Source organism: Parasteatoda tepidariorum, chromosome 4, assembly GCF_043381705.1.
Source record: "Parasteatoda tepidariorum isolate YZ-2023 chromosome 4, CAS_Ptep_4.0, whole genome shotgun sequence".
NCBI lineage: Eukaryota > Metazoa > Arthropoda > Arachnida > Araneae > Theridiidae > Parasteatoda > Parasteatoda tepidariorum.
In genome coordinates, this window is record NC_092207.1 from 82,710,930 (window position 1) to 82,728,748 (window position 17,819).

Genomic DNA, 17,819 nt, shown 5'->3' on the forward strand with positions numbered 1-17,819 from the left:
TTTACTTATCAGTTTTTTAAGCACATCATATTGAAAAAGATAATTTCTCCAAATATATTCGATATGAGTTATTTCTAATAGTTCATTTTATCAATTAGTTTTCAAACATGCATTTTTATGCTTGTTAAATTAGGAACTATAAAAAAATCTGAATAATATAAAATACAATTTAATATAAATAATCTTTAATGTAATTATGATGCTGCCTAAAATGTTTGTTTCTTTCATTACAAACAAATTTATTCTGCTCAATTAAGTTATTTTAACTAACTCAAGTACTTTTAATTTTATCTGGCTGTATTTTTCGTTCACAAAATTAAATTACACTTTTATTTCATTATTTGTTACATCGTATTTTATGTAAATTCAAGTTAAAATAATGTCTTGCTTCAACAAGTACATGATCTATTTGATTAGCAAATGACCCATTTGGTGCTCTCCAAGTTTCCTTTATGGGGAAAGCAAGTACTCCCCAATGATCATACTAAGGGAGGTGAAAAAAATCGATTAGCTTCAATCCATTATCATTCGCAATATCATACAGATTATGTCGACCAATATCCAAATAAAATTCAATTTCTTTGCCCACCTTAGCATTAAGATCACCCATTATTAATCCTCTATCATGTTTTGGATAGTCATTAAAAAATAAAGTACTTAGGCATATTATAGTTTATTTATTTAATATGTAATATCTAGATATATATTTCTCTTACACGGTGACAAAAAAAAGCCTCAATACAACTCCCCGAATGGCAACGCTAGAAAATCGACCAATGATTGCTGCTAAAAATGTCACATGCCAAATCTAGCTGAGGTGGCTCAACATATAGCGCTTTTAAAAACGGAAACTGAAATAACCAAAGAGAGCATTCTCACCAAATATAATCTCTTCCGAAATTCACCCTATTAGCTGCGGCAATCTCATACTATTAAGCTAGGCGTGAGTAGTCTTTGTCGATAGATCTCTATTTTAGTATTTTGTCGAAAGCGCTTTTACTCACGAATTTATATATTACGAATTTATTTGACGATTTTTGATTTATAACACGAATTATACTATAGCACATTTCTAATAGGTTTAACGAATTACATGTCATTTATTTGAATTCAAATTTATTTTAATGACTTAGTATTTACTAAAAAGATGTAATTTTTTTTTAAAAAAAAGTTGTTATATGGATTTGAATGATTGTTTTGAATTCTTAGAATTTTGTGCATTTGCAATGTACCTAAGTTAGTAGCGAGCGAAGCGAGCTTGGTTTGCGAAGCAAACCATATAAGATTGCGTAGCAATTTTGAGGGGTTGGCGAGCGTTAGCGAGCAGGGGGAGCAGCCCACTAGTATCAAATAAATACGTAAAATATTTATTTTGATATGATAATGCTGGATGTTAACATGTTAAATAAGTTAGCACTTAAACCTTTACTTGTTTTATTTTATTGCTTTTGTATTAAAACTTTTAAGATCTTTATCACAAATTTATCGAAAAGATTATCACTTATTATTCAATTGCTTAAATTTACATTTGGTTGTCATCAGCACACATCAACTGGCATTGATTTTTCCTTATGTGTGTGTTGCGAATAAACACAAAAAAAAATTTTTTTAATACTTTCTCGGTCGAAAAGTATCCCAAGAATGTCATTCCCTGAAGCAAAAAAGATAAGAAAATGTTTGAAATACCTACAACGAATTGTATTCATAAGTAAGCAGGTTTAAGCTTTCAAACATGCATTTTGCCAAATTTTATTTTTAATCAGAAATAGCTTTCTAACGATCTTATTACCTGTAAGCAAAACTATGATAAATTTAGGGCAGTAGTGTAGAATCGGGAGCCCCTTGGTTTGGCGATAATTTTAATTCGGTTTTGCTGCAATCCCAGTTCTGGTTACCATCATATACTTGGCTGTCTTTGCTTTCAATAACGTCACCATTGGGTTTCCGCAAGTTTTGCATACTTTTAGGTGATTGTTTCTTGGTTTATTTACTTATATATCCGTTTATTTGCAAATCACCAAAAATGACAGGGGTCCCCAATAGTAAACTATTATCTATTTGCTATGATGTAGTAGGTGAAACTGCTGCTTAAGCCACCCTTGGCGCGTATTTTATATCGCCACATTTGCACGTTTTTACGGAGCACCCCGAGAATTATCTTAACTGAAGACACTCAGCAGAGTAACAAATAAAACAAATACGAAAAAAAAACATAGATTAATTGAGCAGCTAAATTAGACAAGAAAAAAAAAATTCAACTTACCTAATTTGATGGTGTGCATTTATAAAATATAGGTAAAAATATACTTGAGGGTGCCCCTTAGCGAAGTTGGCGACTTATGTTTGGCGCCATTCCTGTTTGAGCGGAACACCGTGGTAATAGGAGTGGCGGCCGAAATATAATGATATTTTAATAAAACGATGGAAAATTTCAACAAAACATCGGCCAAAACTTTATAAAATTGCAATGAACCCGATATAAGCAAAATTAATAAACCCAATAAAATGCATTTTGAATCGAAACAAAAATTAATGGAGTAAGCAAATAAAGAAAAGGAAAAAAACGACTGACTGGCTAGAATATCCCCAGATTTAGGTGCACAGAATTCTCTAATAGCAGTTAGATACTGTCTAAATTTATCTTGAATGGAATCTGTGTACCTACATCGCCACATAAATTCGGCGAAATACGAATCGAAAATAGCGTCTGTGGTACCGGACTGAAGGTGACATTTTTTTCTTAAATCCCTTTTTATGACTGTCCACATACCCTCGATCTTATTGATCAGAAGCTAAAGTAATTTTACCAGCCGGTATCCAACGTAGAACTAACGGACCTCTGAAATTACATATACCGTTGAACATTTAAAAATGACTCTAAAATCTAAACAAAGCAGAATCAAGATTGGGTTTCAACATCGCCCAGCTTGGCGATCAACCTCGTTCACAACTTGACGAGAATCAAGGGACACTCTCAATATAGTCTACTGTACATTTATTCTGTGACTTATATATTTTGTACACTGCATTATTCTTTTTCAATTTCTAATTGTGGTTAATCTTCTAATAATTTTCACCGAACTGAATTACGCGTCTCAATAAAAACAAAATAGTAATAAATAAAATAAATTAAAATTTTGTGTTGAAACTTTAGTTATCGAGGGTGGGTTAAAACGAAATTACCAACGCTATCATGTTGTTATGTAACTCGTGTTCTTACGTTGGAATTTGTTGTTACACTACTCATATTGTTACGCAACTCCTGTTGTTGCGTAAGCTACCAAGGAATATGTGCAAAACTGTCACTCGCTAATGTCATTGGTTTGTATTTATAATATTTAACATATGAATATTTATATTTAATTCGATATTTAATATTTGTGAATTAAAAATATCTTTTTGTAGGAGATATTTTCTAAATTTATAAGAACATAATCATTCGTTTAATGTTTTTTTCAGGTTCCAATTTACGATGTGGATCAATGACTCTTATTTTCGTGAGTTACTTGTTGTTTGGTGGAATTATTTTTGCTTGGATTGAAAAGAAATGGACGTTTGAAAATCCTTTAGACAAAAGACTAACTTCTTCCGATTTGATGAGAGGTAAATTTTCAACCATGTTACGAATTTCACGCTAATGGATCACGAGATGCTTTGTAAATGAATTTTCGATAATTTACCTGACGTGTTACTTTTTAATTACTTTTTGTGAGATTAATTTGTTGTAACTAATCTTGATATGAATTGCTTTTCCATGCCGTAAAATTAGGCAATGTTTCGAGCTACTGATATGTTATTTCTGTTTAAGTGAAATTTAAAAGTCGAAAAGTCAGAAGGTAATATAAACTTATAGTGTTACAACTCACTAAAAAAATGACATGATACGAACTACTTGAGTTCTATGCAGCAATATTCAACACCTGAATCTGACACGAATTACCGCGCTGCTAATGAAATATCTGTATTTGAGTTAAATCCAAAAGTTAGTGGCTGAAGAAGACTTCTAATATTAAAACCTCGTCTAAATAATGTCATGATATTTAAGTTCTATGCCATAACATTTATCATTAATTCGTGCTACTAATGATGTAGCTGTACTTGGGTTTTAATATAAAATTTAGTGACTAAAAAAGACTTCGAATGAGTTCTATGCCATAATATTTACCAGTGATTCATACTACTGGTGAAATATCCGTATTTAGGTGAAATCCAAAAGTTACTGGCCGAAGAAGACTTCTGGTGTTATAACCTCGTCTAAATAATGCCATTACATGAACTATTTGAGTTCTATGCCACAATATTTAGCATTCATTCGTGCTGCTGAGGAAATATCTGTATTTAGGTAAAATTCAAAAGTTACTGGCCGAAGAAGACTTCAGGTGTTATAACCTCGTCTAAATAATGTCATTACATGAACTATTTGAGTTCTATGCCACAATATTTAGCATTCATTCGTGCTGCTGATGATATATCTGTATTTGGATGAAATCCAAGTTCTAAAGGCTAATGAGTTGTATGCCGCAACACACTACCTTACAATAATAGAAGACACTTTAAGTTTTTAATATATTTTTTTTAATTTCTCAAGAAATACTTAAAGGACTAGCTTGTAATTTTAAAAGTGTTAATTTTATGCAATTTTTCACACTTTCAATAAAGTTTAAAACTTTCAAGGGTTTGAGGTACCTACAATAAATTGGAAAGGGAACAAGTATTTTTGAACACCGTATGCCAGAAAATCAAGCTTTAAACTTATAACTTGAATCAATTACTTTGATAGTTATTTGTAATAACTCCATAAAATTTCGTAAATCTAGCTTTATATTTATGGAGATATGAAAAGTTTTATTAAAAAACATTTTTTTTTTTTTTTTGCTATAACTTTAAAATCAAAATTAAACCAACTTTTTGAAGCAATTTGAAATTAAATACAAAATTATTGCTTTAAATTTTTTTTAAAAAAAATATTATAAATTGATATAAGTAATAAAAGTAGTTCATTTTTACTGCACATGAGCGACAAAAATTTTTTTAATCATTTTTCATGATCTTATGGTGAATCGTATTTAGCAACTAATAGAAAAAAATATGATTTAAATATCTTAAAAACGTAAAAAGTTTCAAGCAATTTTCTAAATAGTTTTTGTATTTTTTTAAAAAAAAGCTCAAAGCAATTAGGGGTTTATCACATTTAATAACACATCAATTTTGTTCTTGCTGTCCGGTTATTATAAAGTAGTGTAATTTGTAATAATTCATAATACTATTTGTGGAAAACCCCTTATTATTTAGAGCTTTCTCTTAAAAAGTTCATAAACTACTTTGAAAATTGCTTGAAACTCTTACGTTTTTAAAATATTTAAATATTATTATGTACATATTGTTATGCTAAGAGTATATATAGTATATATGTATATTGTAGTTAGAATAAGCTTCATTTAAGATTTATATTCACATTTTCAATAAAATTAAGAAAATATAAGGAGTTAAGGGCTTACTTTCTCAAATTCGACTTGTCTCCTCTTCGAAATGCTTCAGATTAAATTCTACTATATGCTCCCGTTCATTTATTTAGTAGCATTGATAGTTTTTTTAGTAGCATTGACTTAATATTCATGTATATCCTTCCAACGCTCCAGATCTTCATAAAGATCCGAAGCTAAAATTTACTGAGATGAAATATTTTATCTGTTGTACACCAACTTGTGAGTTCTTTTTTTTTGTCCTTATTTTAAAAATACTTACGTTAAAATTGTCGTTCCTACGTTGTTTTTTTTTTTTTTTTTTAATTTTCAATGAGCTGCACAATCGGTCTTGCCGATGAGCAGACCCTAGTGCGCTCTCCAGAGGTGGTATCCACTCTTTCAGGACCACCACAATGGGTGAGATACCGTTGGTCATGTTAATTTGGACGTCTAGTTTCTGCCACACTAGATGGCAGCACCGAGACGCTATTTGGATGCTAAAGTGCACTAGGAATTTAATTTTGCCGGAAATGCCAAGAGCCAATAAGGGACTCCAGGGATCTTTTACATGCCGCATAATCATACGACATGGCCGCTGAGGATTTTCTGCATCCCGAAAATCCGGTGTCTGGGCCGGGGAATGCGACACTATTTCTGAAAATGCGCAGTTCCGTTAAACTAATGTGAATGTAACGCAAAAGCTCTCTAATAAAGAAAAAAGATCTTAACAATATTACTACGTTACCACTGAAATAAATGTCAAGACCTATAACAAGAGTAATAAAGTACAGCAATATGATGTGTTTACTACCTCACACGCTACCTATTTACCATGAATTGTTATAATTAATGAAGTTATTAATTCGTATATTTTTATGTCTACATTTAATTATTACTTTTAACATTAAAAAAATCATATCAGTAAAGTTAATGTGTATAGACATATTGAAATAATTTCCCTCTTGTATCTATTTCTTATAAAATATCACTATTGAAAGTGAAATGTGTTATTTTGGAACTAAAAAAATTATTTATTTTTTTACGATTTTACTTATTATTACAACATGAGAAATTTTTGCCAAGATTTTTAAATTCATTTATACGTTAACCATTTAATATTTCAATATATGAAAACAAAATGCGAGTATGTACTCCATTTTAAAAAGTAATGGCTCAGATGCCTATTTTTATTTATACTGTGAATTGAAAAAAAAACATAAAATAAGGTTCTCAACTTAACGCAGTCTGAAAATCAAATTAGTTGACAATTCACAAATATCTAAATATGAATTATCGGACATGCAGCAGAAAACTTATTTTATAGCTTTTCTTGTCCGCTATGATATATTTTGGCAAACCTTGTAAATATTTCTGAAATTTAAGAAGAAAATATGTATGGTTACCTAAACCACACGAAGTTTCATCATCGAATCTTATATTTCTATTTTCATACAGTTTTCTTTGCTTGTTTTTTCAAGTCAACTGTCATTTATGTTTTTAGGCAATTTGTTTTCCTTTGTTTGAGTTAAAAAAAAATCTTTGTGACTACCTTTTATAAGAAAGTTTCATAAGAAATATTATGTATATTTCTTAGTGATCGGTCATCTCTAAATTTGTTACAGATATGGTGACGCTACTGCGGTCACACAACTTCGACGATTTACAAATAAAGGCAAGTTTCGCTCGCCAACATTATGAGAAGGTGCATGATAAGTCACTGTTTCACGTTTCGTGGATTTACGCCTACAGCCAAAAGACGATGTTTGCTTTAGTTTTGATAGCAACTTTAGGTAAGATTTTGATCATTAACTTCAAAAAATTCTATTGGTTATTTCATACCGATAAAATTTAAAATTTTAATCTTCAGTGGAGTGAAAAGTTCTATTTATTAAGTAGTTGTAACTAAAAATTTAATAAAGGTGAATACTTTCTCCTTCCAGCTTCCACTTTAAATTTAGAAAAAAAGGCACATTAGCATAGTTATGTTCACTTTCATTTTTTTTATTAGGAATACATTTTGCTGATTGCAAATATTTGACATGATGTTAATAACTAAGACATGATGTTAATAATAAAATAATATCTTTACCGCTATTTACTTTCTTAAAAAAGTGATCCTGACCCAAATGAATTGAATATGTTTTAATATTATAGTATGAGCATAGATTTCTTACATATTTATCGACAGATTTTTCATTCAAGTAACTTAACGATTACATTTCTTTAGTTTTTTGGAAATCTGTTAAATAAAAGAAAGAAACACTTGATAACATGAAAATGATAAAATTAAAAAAATTGGAAAAATAAGACAACCAAAGCTGACGTCGTTAGGGGGTACCAGCTTCTGATGTCATAAATGCAAAACTTTTTCTATCGAGAAAGACAAAAGTCTAAAAATTGCCTTCTCTGTACCCCAAAAGTTTCGCCAAAGTTCTGGAAAGGAATGCAAAAAATACAATAAAACACAGAAGAATACAATATAAAATACAGAAACATACACAGTAGAATAAAAACAAGACAAATACGAAATAAAAGTAAGAACTAAAGCTTACTTGAAAAATAAAAAATGCAATAACTAAGTATCCCAAACCGACTGCAAACCACAACTGAAAAAAAAAAAACATAAAAACAAACGCCCCCTATCCTGCGCAGTTTACTAATTTAACATAATTGACCAATATAACATAAATTGCAACAATTACATTGAATTAAATAAATAATATTAAAACATTTACAAAAAAATTCATTGGAATGGCAGTCAATTTGTGAGTTATCAGCTAAAGGACAAGTTTTGCAATTTTTATTTTCACATTTTTTGAACTTTTTAAATTTTTTATATTATTATTTAATTTATTTAAACACAAAATTTGACTTAGTATCTTTTTATCTCTTAAGTAATCCCCACGTCAAGATTATCATCAGTGCTCCTTGTTTGGGAGCGCGACGAGCCATGCGCCATGAAATAATCATTAATTGTACTTTGCATAGAATTAAAATTAACCTAAAAGGCAAAAAATCATTAAACAAAATTAACTCAAAACCTAGACCAAGAGCAAAACACTTATGATGCTAATAGAAAAAAATTTTTAAAGACACTAAAAAAATTAAAAAATCAAATTAATTTTAAATAAATTTAAAATATTTCAAAACAGAAAAAGCGCAAAATGCAGCTAAAACCATTGAAAATTACATCTTAATAAAAGAATTCAAAATATAAAAGCAATTAAAGATAATAGTAATACATCTAAATGGAAATTTCCAATTTATGAAATATTTACCTTATTGGTCAGTGCTAAGTCTCATTTGATTCAGTGTAAGAACTACAGAAGAATATTTTATTTGTTTAGCAAGCATTGTCATAGGCGTAGTTAGATACAAGTGCAACATTGTACATGCTATACGTAATACCCTTATAACTTCTAAATTATTAGACTTATCATCTCAAGGACGATCTCATTCTATATAGCGTCTATCTCATCAATCTCACAAATTATAATAGAGTATTAGGTACCTCCATTTACCTCTCTTTTCTTTTCTAACGATCTTTGTGTAAATTTTTGTCATTTAATTCTGACTACGATATTTAACAGTTTTCTGCAAATGAGTCAGTCGGACCTTTATTCAACAAAGTCACTAAATCCTGATAATAAGTTCGTTATATGGAAAATTCGTTAAAAGGAAAATCACCTTTTAAAATACTTAAGCAAAACAAAACATGTTTTAAACTCATAAACACTAGACATAATTTAAATAGCAATTGATGCACTTACTATCTACCATTTATTTCATAAATCTTAACCATAAGAGAAATCTGCAAGGAAAGCAAGAATAGATAGCAAAACATTATCCAGTATTACACTATCATGCTATATACATTTTCAACTAAAAAAAGTATAAAAGTATAAAAAATCTAAATTTATGTATAAAATTATAGTTGCGTTTATTATAAAAATAATTTTAAACATACATTACCACATGCTTTCTTAAGTTTAATTGCTGCGGATCAAATCCGTAAATTTGAACTGAGTTTTTCGTTTGAAATAAATACAAACAAAAAGGAAAAGGGAATTAACTGCTTTCTCTAAGATAATTTTTAGAGAAAACAGCAATGCATTACATAAAGCAGCGGCTTAGAAAATTAATTCAAGGTTATTTCCCCCCTAAAATGCGTTAACAAGTTTGAAATGTTAAGAAATATTTTGGTTTGATTTGTTCATTTACGTCGCAATAGAGCTGCACAATGGGCTATTGGCGACGGTCTGGGAAACATCCGTGAGGATGATCCGAAGACATGCCATCACAATTTTGATCCTCTGCAGAGGGGAGGCACCCCCGCTTCGGTAGCCTGGCGACCTGCACGTGAAGTCAAGCACTTTACGGTAGAACAGTTTAACGAGGACCAATACCGCACATCCTCGGTCCCTACGCAGACTGATAAGAAATATTTTGGAAAATAAGGAAAGTGGATCTCAATGAAAAGTTCGTTAAATAGAAAATTTGCTTCGCTATTTGGAAGTTATTTTACAAAGAAATTTCCAAAATATTTTTGGTTCCTCAAAAAAAAAATCCTAAAATAGAGAAATTCGCAAAAGGGAAGTTCGTTAAATAGAAGTCTGACTGTATTTTTAATGTTAGGTTTATACCTCATTCTTATTGTACTATTTTATTGTCTATTTTTGTTGACTGCAGATATTAGATTCTGCACTATCATTCAGTATTTTCAGCTTTGTCGTATTTCCAATAGTATGATTGTTCATATGTTTTTTTAAGGATATGGAAATGTTGTTCCAACGACAGAATGGGGTCGTGCCTTCACAGTACTTTACCTCGTCATTGGAAGGCCCATACATTTAATAATGATACGTCTGATAGGGGTTGAGTACAGATCTTGCCTAAGAAAATTATTGAAGGGTTCAAGAAACCTCACAAAAATTTTACCAGAATTATTGCACACTTCAAAAATTACATCTACTTGGACTGGATTCTGGTTCTTTGCCTTTTTCACTGTTGTTTTTATACTTGGACCAGCAGCAATATTTGGAAGATATGAAGGCTGGTCTTATATGGAAGGAGTGTACTTCTGTTTGCTTTCCTTATCGACTATTGGACTTGGTGATTATATTGCCGGTAAGTGTTTAAGTATGCTATTATACAGTACATTATTAAGTAAGGTATTATACAGTATGTTATTATACAGTGCTATTATACAGTAAGTATTAAGTATGCTAATTTTATACAGGAGAAAAAAATTAAAAATTATGCATGTCAATTCTAATTTTGTTCTGGTGGCGCAGTCCGTTATGTTTGGTAAAAAAAGGATTTGAATGGGGAAAAAAATTTTTGGTGGAAAAAAGGGTTTTAAAAAGTCTGCATTTTTTTTGTGACCGCAAAATAACTGAGATACATACATAATCTCTATTCCTTCGTAGATGAAAATCTTTTCCTGCGTGAGAAAAAGTACGAGTTTGGTGCTTACGTGTCGTTCTTAGAATGGCCATTTCAAGTTGGAGTCTTGTAAAACGAAGATACGTGCTTGGCCTCAGTTGGACGGCGGGTATTTTGATCATAGTAGACTTATTTGATTATTGTTGAAATAGCGTGCATTTGATTAAGACAATGCAACCAAAGATAAAGTACATCAATCTTGGATTTTTTTTTTACGCGTACCATGTACAACCACTTCAAGTCCTTTTGCGTACCACTAGAGCAAAAAATTTTATGACTATAGTTTATTTATTTTTCTTTCAATATCAGTAGCTACAGAATATATTTTAACATCAACGACTCATTCATCGCGGAACAAACTGCTAAGGGCGACAAACGCTTCTCGTTATTAAAAATTGATCCAAATTCTTGCTATTTCAAATTCATAATTGACAAATTATTTTTTAAACATTGTAAGATTATTGGATTATTTAACCAAAAATAATTATGATTATTTTTGAAATAAATTATTGACAATATACATATTGTAAGATACTTAAAACTTGGTTATATCGGAGAACTCGTTTTATGAAAGTGCCTCACACATCAGTACGCTTTGGGACAAACATTTTGAAGTTTCTAAATCAAGATCTGTTTGGAATAAGGTTAATTCAGCAGAAAATTAATGACAAAACTTCTTTTAATATATTTCAGTAATCGAAATTATTTCTTTGAAAGCCTATCATATTTTAACTCAACTCTGTATATGTATAACTCTGTATTCAACTCTGATACACATTATAACTTACTGAAGAATTCCTTTTCGATACATTAAGGTGGTTTCTGAAAATATGCATCAAAATTTCTTTAAAAAATAAATAAATAAAAAATAAGTAAGTAAAAAAAAACATAAAAAGGAGAAGAAAATTATAAAAATACTAAATTTCTGATGTTTTATTATGTTTATCACATCTATTTCACACAAAATGCCAACATACTATATACATCAATCAATTAAAAAATTTGTTCTTTGTCAAATAAATATTCAATTTTTGAAAATTTAGTTGATATTTTGTGCTTGGTGTCCTTAAACAAATCAATAAATACCAAAGGAATTTAAATATGAATAGCTCATTTATTGCGGGTTATTGTTGTTAATGTTGTTAATTGGTTAAACCAATTAACAACAGCAATTCTCGATAAAATAAAAGAGACGACAAATAAATTAAGCACTGACGCTAAAAAAATGTATAGTCTTTTGGTAAAAAGTAACTTTCTCAATTAGCCATTCTAAACTTTAAATTTGTTAATTGAGAATTAATCTAAACCAATTAGCAAACGCAATTCTTGATAAAAATAAAAGAGAAGACAAATAAATTAAGTACTGAGGTCAACAAATTTTATAATCTTTTGACGAAAAATAAATTTCACATAAATCTAAATATGTCGAAAAAAGACACTTTTTAAATTATAATAGCTGAATTAAAGTTAATTATATAATTAATTCAGTTTTAGGCATTCAACTATCCAAAAAATATTATCTGAAATTGTATTCACAATTTATTTATAACAGAAAAGTTTATAATTCATTTTATTCATTGTGCATAGGACTTTCCGAGCGGAACTATTCCAATTGGTTGTACACAGTATACGTGCTCGTTCAATTTGTTTGGCTGGTCTTTGGAATATCTTACATGAATATGTGCTATGTTCTATTATCCTATCTATTTGGGCTATTTGTTCTGGACAAACTTGACTGCAAATGTGTAAAAAGGCAATCAGCTCGGGATGACATCAGTAACTTGTATAATTTTGTCGCAGATTTGAATTGGAAATTGGCAAAACACTGTCCCGAAGTAATCAATTTAATTTTTTTCTCATTTTAGTGAAGAATAACAAACGTACAATACGCAAAATAAAAAACAGACCACACAGCATAACTTTTTATCTAATGATCGGATCTTCACGTTCTAGGACATAATGATAAATGATGAAATGATATATATGAATGATATAATGATGAAATTAGCATTAAGAGGTTCAAATTTTCTACCGCTCTCCCGAACAAATTATAGGGACCTCATTTTCCAGTTTAAAGCTACCCACTATATTTTAAGACTCAAAATTCCTAATTTGTAAAAGAAAAGGACTATTCAAAGAAAGTACGTTTTTGTGTCCGATTTCGTAACTTAAAATATCGTCTTCTTTAATTAATTAGCATATTTGAAGTCATCCCCTCGAATCATTAAGATTGAATTCTAGAAAGTGAAGATCTGATCATTAGAACAAAAGTTACTCAGGGTAGTCTGTTTTTCATTTTGCGCACTGTACATTACAGTTATCGCTGATTATTTTATAAGTTCTCAGACTTCGTATCGAAACGTTTGCATAAAACTATTTAAATATATATTAGAATTTTATAAACTTTTGTGAATGGAGACAAATTATTTGAAATAACAAAATTGCTCGGAATATCACTTCAGTTATAAAGAAAATGAGGGAAAGAAGTGACTGAATCCAGTTATGACAGGGCTGAAAATGAGTTTGTCTTCTCTTGTACGAAACTTTCTTAATTTGGAACAACCCCGTGACCCTCAAAATGATCGATTGTGGTCAGTATTGTTTCGAGAACAAAGATAAAATATTGTGTGTGCTTATAAGAATCGAGTTGACGTAGCTTCGTTAAACATCGGGACATTAAATTCAATTTGCGCAAAGTTTATCTTAAGATGTGTTGTAAAAGTTTCTTATAAGACTCTCAAAAATGTTTAGGTAAGGCTGGTGGTTTTCGAATAATAATTATAACATCCAATTATCTGTCTTTCAATTGAATTTTTTGGTTTTCGAGTACCTAATAGAAACAAAAAATAATCTGCTTTCTTTAAAAGTTTTATACGACTAAAAGCCTCCACCCTATAATTGATTTTCATTCATCATTGCTTATTTCTTCGTAAACGTCAATATTTTCCCCAAAAATACCGAACATTTAGATTTAAAAATCAACAACTATTGCTGCTTCGTGTAAGAAAATTTTCTTGATGTAATAGTCGTAAAGAAATAGGCGATTAACTATTGAAGTAAGGAAAGGTCTTTAAAGTGTCTCTATTAAATTAGTTTTATTTTTAAATTTATTTTATTTTTCTCAAGATTTATACGTAATCTCTCCCTCTCCTCTCCCTCTCTCTTACACACTTTCTCTGCTCCTTTTGATGGACTTCCACTTGAATGCGATATTGTGAAATGAAGATTTTGTTAGGAAAAATAAATTTGCTCAATTAATTTTTAAATCGATAGTATTTAAAGCAAAGAAGCCGAAACATTCACTTCACGAAACAAAGCACTTAAACTTTAAATAATTTTCAAAATGTTGGAATTTTGAAATAAATTAATGTTAAGTTCACAAATAAAAATGGATCATTCAGCACATCAAATTCTAACTCTGTAGTTGCATTTCAGTGGGCAACTACAGATCGACCAAGCATGGTATAATTTTCTAACAAGTTTAAAAGTTAATAACTGTCGAATCTTTATTTTTTCTTATTCCACACTTTTCCTTATATACACTTTTTCCTTCATACATTACGTGTTGTAGATTCTGCATTGCAAAGCAAAATGCAACGTAAAGCGAACAAAATTCGCAAAAAAGAACTTAAAATTTCAGTAAATTTTGCGCAAATTTGAATTTTGAATAAAAACTTCATGTTAAGTTCTTTAACAAATATGGCCCTATCATCATATCAAATTTCAACTCTGTAGTTATATTCATGCGGACTGTAGAGTGATCCGTAAGGTATTTTTTCATGCAAGTTAAACAGCTAATAATTCTCGAGCTAATTAATGAAGATTATTTTTTTTATTTCATTGCACACTTTCGACATTTTTCTACAAACCATCGTAGCTTCGAATTCCTAAGTTTCATAGATTTTGCTCAGGGAAACAAATGTTACGTTAAGTTGATCATCCAAAATAGCGAGGACGGCGTTGGTGGCATCGATTTTCTATAATTGAAAAAAAAATTTGTAACACATTTTAAGATCAATGTTGCATAAAATTAACATTATTTTTGCTTATTCTACTAAGGCTATTTTAACTCGAATCAAATAAGTTACGAACAATATTTTAATAGTTAGTTTTTGATGCAAAACCATAAAAAAACTATTTTTCTTTCTCTTCCTTTTTTTTCCAAATATTTTCGAAATATTTTATTTCACACTTTTTTGTCTTTGGATTCTTCAAGTTTTTAGGAAACAAATTTGCCTTTTTTCTATGTTTTCTAATCTTTATAAATTTGATACTGACAGTTAACCTTGATTTAAAATTAAATGTTACTAGAAAGTAAAACTACGAAAACTAGAGAGGAAAGCTTATATTGGGTTGTTCGGAAAGTAATTTCGTTTTTTCCCAACGGAGCACTTAATTTTTCACAGCCAACTTCACACTTAACCGCCAAATCACTATATTTTGCTTGCTTTTGATAGATACCCTTTCTTGCGTCAAAGTTTTGACTGATTCTACGCTGTAATTTTTGGTTGGTATCATTTCAAATATGAAAAGGGGAAAGCTGCATTTTCGGCATATTTTTCGTTTTACTGTCGAAAAAGTAGAAACGCTATTTAGGCAAGGAAAAAATTATAGAGAATATGTGTTGACAGAACGTCAGTACCAAAACTGGTTTGCACAATTTTGATCCAGTAATTTGGATATTGAAGATGCTGGAAGGCCAGTTAAAGCTGATGAAAGCACAATTAAAGCATTAATTGTTTCAAACCGACGAATAACAACTCATGATATCTCTGAGAGTTTAAATTTTTCGATTTTGACAGTTCATGAGCATTTGAAACGTTATGGTTTCATGTTCCTACGGGATAAAAATCTCATAGACGTCTGTGATTTGCTTCAAACGACAAGAAAATTATCCATTTTTAAAGCACGAAATCACTGGGGACAGAACAAAGGTGGTCCTAACAACGCGAGGGGACCATAACGTAAAAAAGATGAACCAGCTCTAAGCACTTCAGCAGTGAGAAAACCAATATTCATCGAAAAAAGTGATGCTATCTGTTTGGTTGAATTGCAAAACAAAAGTCTTTTTTTTTTTAGAGGTGCTGCTACCGGGCTACACAACGATTAATCCTGAAGTGTACAGTCATCACCTGGGCCAATTGAATGATTCACCTGTACAGAAAAGGTCAGAATTGATAAATAGAAAAGGTTTAGTATCCCACCAAGATAATGCGTGAGCTCATACAAGTTTGGTGATTGGCCAAAAGCTTTTGCAGCTTGGATGAGATATACTACCTCATCCACCATATGCTCCAAAACTGGTATCTTTTTATCATTATTTGTTCCGGTCTCAGCAAACATTTTTAACTGTAAGACCTTTACTGCAAATGAGAAAATCAAAAATCACTTGGCTCGGCTTTTGCCAGCAAAGAATGAAAATTTCATGAGTGTGGGAACATGCTACATCCAGAAAAATGGCGAAAGGTATTAGACAGAAATGGACAATTTTAAAAAAAAAATTTATTCCCTGTAAGAAAATTAACTTTCATTTCCATAAAAGAATTGAATGACTTTCCGAACAACCCTAATAAATAAATTTGCTTATCTATTCAGTATTTAACAGATTATCTTTATAAATATTCATGCCGGAATAGCGATGCATATCGCACGTTACTATGCATATGGTATATCTGAGGGAAAGAGGAGGGTAAAATTCACTGACTGAAACATTTAATAACATAGAGTCCCCCAAAATAATTTTTTCCTTCCTGAAAAAAAAAACTCTTTTGTGGTTCAAATCTTCGTGTGAGTAAGCCTTCATTGAGAACTGTGATTAATTGATTTTATAAAGTTTTTGAACTTTAATACAAGTATTTATTGAATAAATTTTTAAAAAAGTATTTGCGGACTTTGCTTCTCATGGCTTAAATCTAATTTTGTTCTTCTTATTCTGACTTCAGTAGTAAACCTTTTGAATTCTTACAAACTTATGTAATTTCGTCATGTTTCGTACTTTTAGAGGCATTAGAATAAAAGTTGTGGTATGCATTTTTGTTTTCCAGAAATTCACCGAACAAACAGTGTTTCAAGAATTTTTGGATCTTTGTGTCGATCATCCTGAAGATATCAACAAAGAAATAATGGAAAAGTTGTACGATACGGCAGAAAAGTTGCGAGTTGAGGCCAGCAACTGCCTTCAGCAACTAAAACTGCCGGAAGAGGTCTTAGAACCTATGAAAAGCCTCATTGACGATTCTAAAGAAGGCCAAATCATGGCAAGTGATAGCTTCATAGCTCGTGAGTTGAAGGAGTCAGCCGAAAGGAGGCAGTCTGCAAGATTGACCATTACTCCACACGATAAGTTCCTGCCACCGCTGGACATGCTCTCTCCAGATAACAACACTCCTAAAAATCTACCTGACATTGAATCTGCTTCACCAAGTGCATCTAGTAGAAGCACAATTGAACTTTTATTGGAAAAAGGAGAAAAAGACAGTGAAGAATCCGAGAAAAATAAAAGTGGTGAAGTTGAGGAAGAGCGTAAAGAGGATCACAGTGACGACAAGGTTTCGTCTGACTGATTTATTGAAAAGTAACAAAATGTCGAGAAAATTTTAAACACTTTTATTATTGTCGCTGAATTCTATGAATAATAAATTAAGCAAGGCGTTTACTCTCTTTGCAATGTTCTTATAATATTAAGAGAAATACTTTGAAGCTAGATTTTTTACATAAAATTTTTAGCGGATCAGATACAACTTGGATTTAAAGCAATTGTTTAAATTTAAAGGGAATACGTAAAATTATTTAGATGACGTCAAAAGCTTCATTTCTTTTTTTTTTATCTTATGTCTTGCAAAATCTTTCTGTCTAGTCTACGATATGTATGTCAAATCAGTCTAATAGCAAAACAGTTGTTCAAAAAAA

The 17,819-nt window shown here is 30.5% G+C and overlaps 1 protein-coding gene across 1 annotated transcript; it reads left to right on the forward strand.

The window, feature by feature from the left end:
• The first annotated feature begins 1,591 nt into the window (after positions 1-1,591).
• Positions 1,592-17,542, forward strand: LOC107452767 (uncharacterized). The gene is made up of 6 exons (XM_016069344.3): positions 1,592-1,708; positions 3,460-3,603; positions 7,088-7,255; positions 10,236-10,592; positions 12,498-12,745; positions 16,955-17,542. The coding sequence occupies exons 1-6, from the start codon at positions 1,642-1,644 to the stop codon at positions 17,471-17,473; spliced, it is 1,503 nt and encodes a 500-aa protein (XP_015924830.1). The 5' UTR covers positions 1,592-1,641; the 3' UTR covers positions 17,474-17,542.
• Positions 17,543-17,819: the final 277 nt, after the last annotated feature.